The sequence below is a fragment of the Gavialis gangeticus genome, unplaced genomic scaffold (assembly GCF_001723915.1).
Source record: "Gavialis gangeticus isolate Ggan-Ray unplaced genomic scaffold, GavGan_comp1, whole genome shotgun sequence".
Lineage (NCBI taxonomy): Eukaryota > Metazoa > Chordata > Crocodylia > Gavialidae > Gavialis > Gavialis gangeticus.
Window position 1 is genome coordinate 61,882,731 of NW_017729025.1, and position 2,269 is coordinate 61,884,999.

General features: G+C 47.1%; 2 protein-coding genes across 2 annotated transcripts in view; both read left to right on the top strand.

Moving 5' to 3' along the window:
• Window positions 1-1,019, top strand: part of SNX6 (sorting nexin 6) — a 42,596-nt gene extending 41,577 nt beyond the window's left edge. Inside the window, exon 12 of the mRNA XM_019518902.1 lies at window positions 277-1,019. Within this exon, the coding sequence (XP_019374447.1) occupies window positions 277-330 (54 nt within the window). The 3' untranslated portion in view covers window positions 331-1,019. The remainder of the gene's footprint in view (window positions 1-276) is intronic.
• An 880-nt stretch (window positions 1,020-1,899) lies between these two features.
• Window positions 1,900-2,269, top strand: part of EAPP (E2F associated phosphoprotein) — a 13,941-nt gene continuing 13,571 nt past the window's right edge. Inside the window, exon 1 of the mRNA XM_019518903.1 lies at window positions 1,900-2,051. Coding sequence (XP_019374448.1) covers window positions 1,978-2,051 — 74 coding nt within the window. The 5' untranslated portion in view covers window positions 1,900-1,977. The remainder of the gene's footprint in view (window positions 2,052-2,269) is intronic.

Below are 2,269 nucleotides of genomic sequence, written 5' to 3' on the forward strand. Positions count from 1 at the left end.
GTGTCAGTGTCTGCATGTCTGGAGGGCTGTTGCGAGGGACATCAGGAGGGCTGTTGAGACTGGGGGGGAGTGTGGGGCGGCACCAGCAGTGCTTGTGGGGGAGGGGGCTTTTAATTTTTATCATGGATTTGGGGTTTTTAATCGGAGAATTTTCAGTCTTTAATCAGAGAAAACCAGGATCCCTGCTCATGAGTGACAAATTGCAACTGTATTTAAACACTTTTTTTTTACCAGAGTAAAACTTGGAAATTGTCACAGTTTTCTTTATTTCTACAGGGCAACTTACAGCTGTTGCAGAGCTGCTTGGCAGTGTTAAATGGAGATACATAAATAATTATCCATCCCTCCTCTAACAAGGGCTGCCCTCCTGGATTTTGTTTTCATGACTTCAGATAGCTATTTACAGCTCACTGGAGAAATCAGTTGACCAAGTGCACATAAACAAGCTCCTCTTCTTTTAAAAACAAACAAACAAACAAAAACCAAGTAAAGCAAAACAACTGAAGCCACCTGAAAGCAGTTCCAGACTATATGAAGCAACAGCATACTTATTATACGCGCATATTCGCACATATGTTTATTTAATCATTGTATGCTTTCATTGTTCAAAAACCAAATGTTCTGTTTTTTGTGAAAGTAGCCAATATAATTATGTTCATGTTATGAATAGTATTATGGTATGGCTGCCAATCTTATTTACCATTGTAAGTAACTTCTAAAGTTGTCCATTTGAATTACACTGCTCAGATGGATTAAATATTGCCATTAGATATTTGAATATTCTTACTATAAAACATTGTATACATTGTCTTAGTTTTTCCATGTACTGATATCAAGTCTCTTACAACTTGATTTTTTTTTTTTCAATTAACCATTTCCTAGAGATTTTGGAGGAAACTTTATGTAATCTTTATAACTATGATCTAAAAAGAAAAGCAAATGCATTAGTATGTTTGCCTTAACTTGTAGACTAATCCCAATTATTGTAAAATAAACTGTGAAATCCATGATTTTTCTAAGATTACGCAGAGATTGTATCATCTGTTAATAGTTTTAATAGTATTCCTAATATATCTAGTTATATTGATCAACACTCTTGCTATTTATTCTCTAAATGAACAAGGACAGTGGACTAAGCTGATTATGCTTCTCCCTAGATTCATACCATGCCATTTCTCACCCAAATTTTGACATGTCTTGGTTCTTTGCCTTTTTGTTGGAAGTGCTTGTATTCAAATACTATTTTGCATGTGATTGTCTTTCTACAAGAAAGGCATGTTTAATTCCAGATTCTAGGGGGGCAAGGAGAAGAGAAGTGGTAGAAATGAGGCCTCTCCTCTTGGTCCCACCCTGTCCTGAAAAATCCAGTGAGGCAGTCATAAGGAAGAGTTAAGACCATGTAGCCTGTGCATCCTTTTGTTGATGGGCTGTTTTGCACGTCTCATTTGAACTCTTAAGTCTTTTTTTGCCCTGTATTTCTCTGCTGTGTACTCCTCTTTGTCTGCTCCGTGAACTACCCCGGCCAGGGCTACCGTGTTGCTATACGGACCACTGACCGCCCCCCCTACGGAGCCGGCCCGGAGCAAGGAAGGAGGCCAGCGGGTTCAGAAGAGAGGAGGGCCCCTCTTGCGAACCATGTTTAAACGTCACTGACCTCGCATGTGGGCAAAGGGGGAGGGAAACGGCAGCTCTATGACTTGCTGCTGCATTTGTGACGGTGATCGCTGACGTCACGGGTTGGCGCCTCCGGCGGGAGGGAGGACGAGCCGCACCCTCCCCCCCCGCTGCCTCTGCGGGGGGCGGGCCCGACCCTGCTTCCGCAGCGTCGACTTCCTCCCGCCAGGCACCGCGCACCGAGAACCCGGCAGGCGCCTGCCGGAAGCGGAAGTGCACCGGGAGTGCTTCCGGGTGGCTCGGGGGCAGTGGGTGGTTGAGTTCGCTGCTGCACCTGGGGGTGCGCGGAGCGTGGCCGCCGTCATGAGCCGCTTGCAGGAGGATGACGACCCCTACGTAATCGAGGAGCCTAGCGACGAGGAGCCGGGGCAGAGCAGGTACCAAGCTGCCCCCCTCCCGGAGCCTGGCTGTGGCCGGGGTGCTAGGCTCGGCCCCGCGCGGGGCTGCCTGGGCCCCGGCTTCGGGGGGCCGGGTCGGTTCCCGCCCCGCGCAGCCGCTCGTGCCGCCTGAGCGAAGCCGGTGTTGTCTCTGTATGGTAACTTCAGCCCTCGTACATGTACGATCAATAGTAAAAGTGCTCAAAATGTACGGGAGC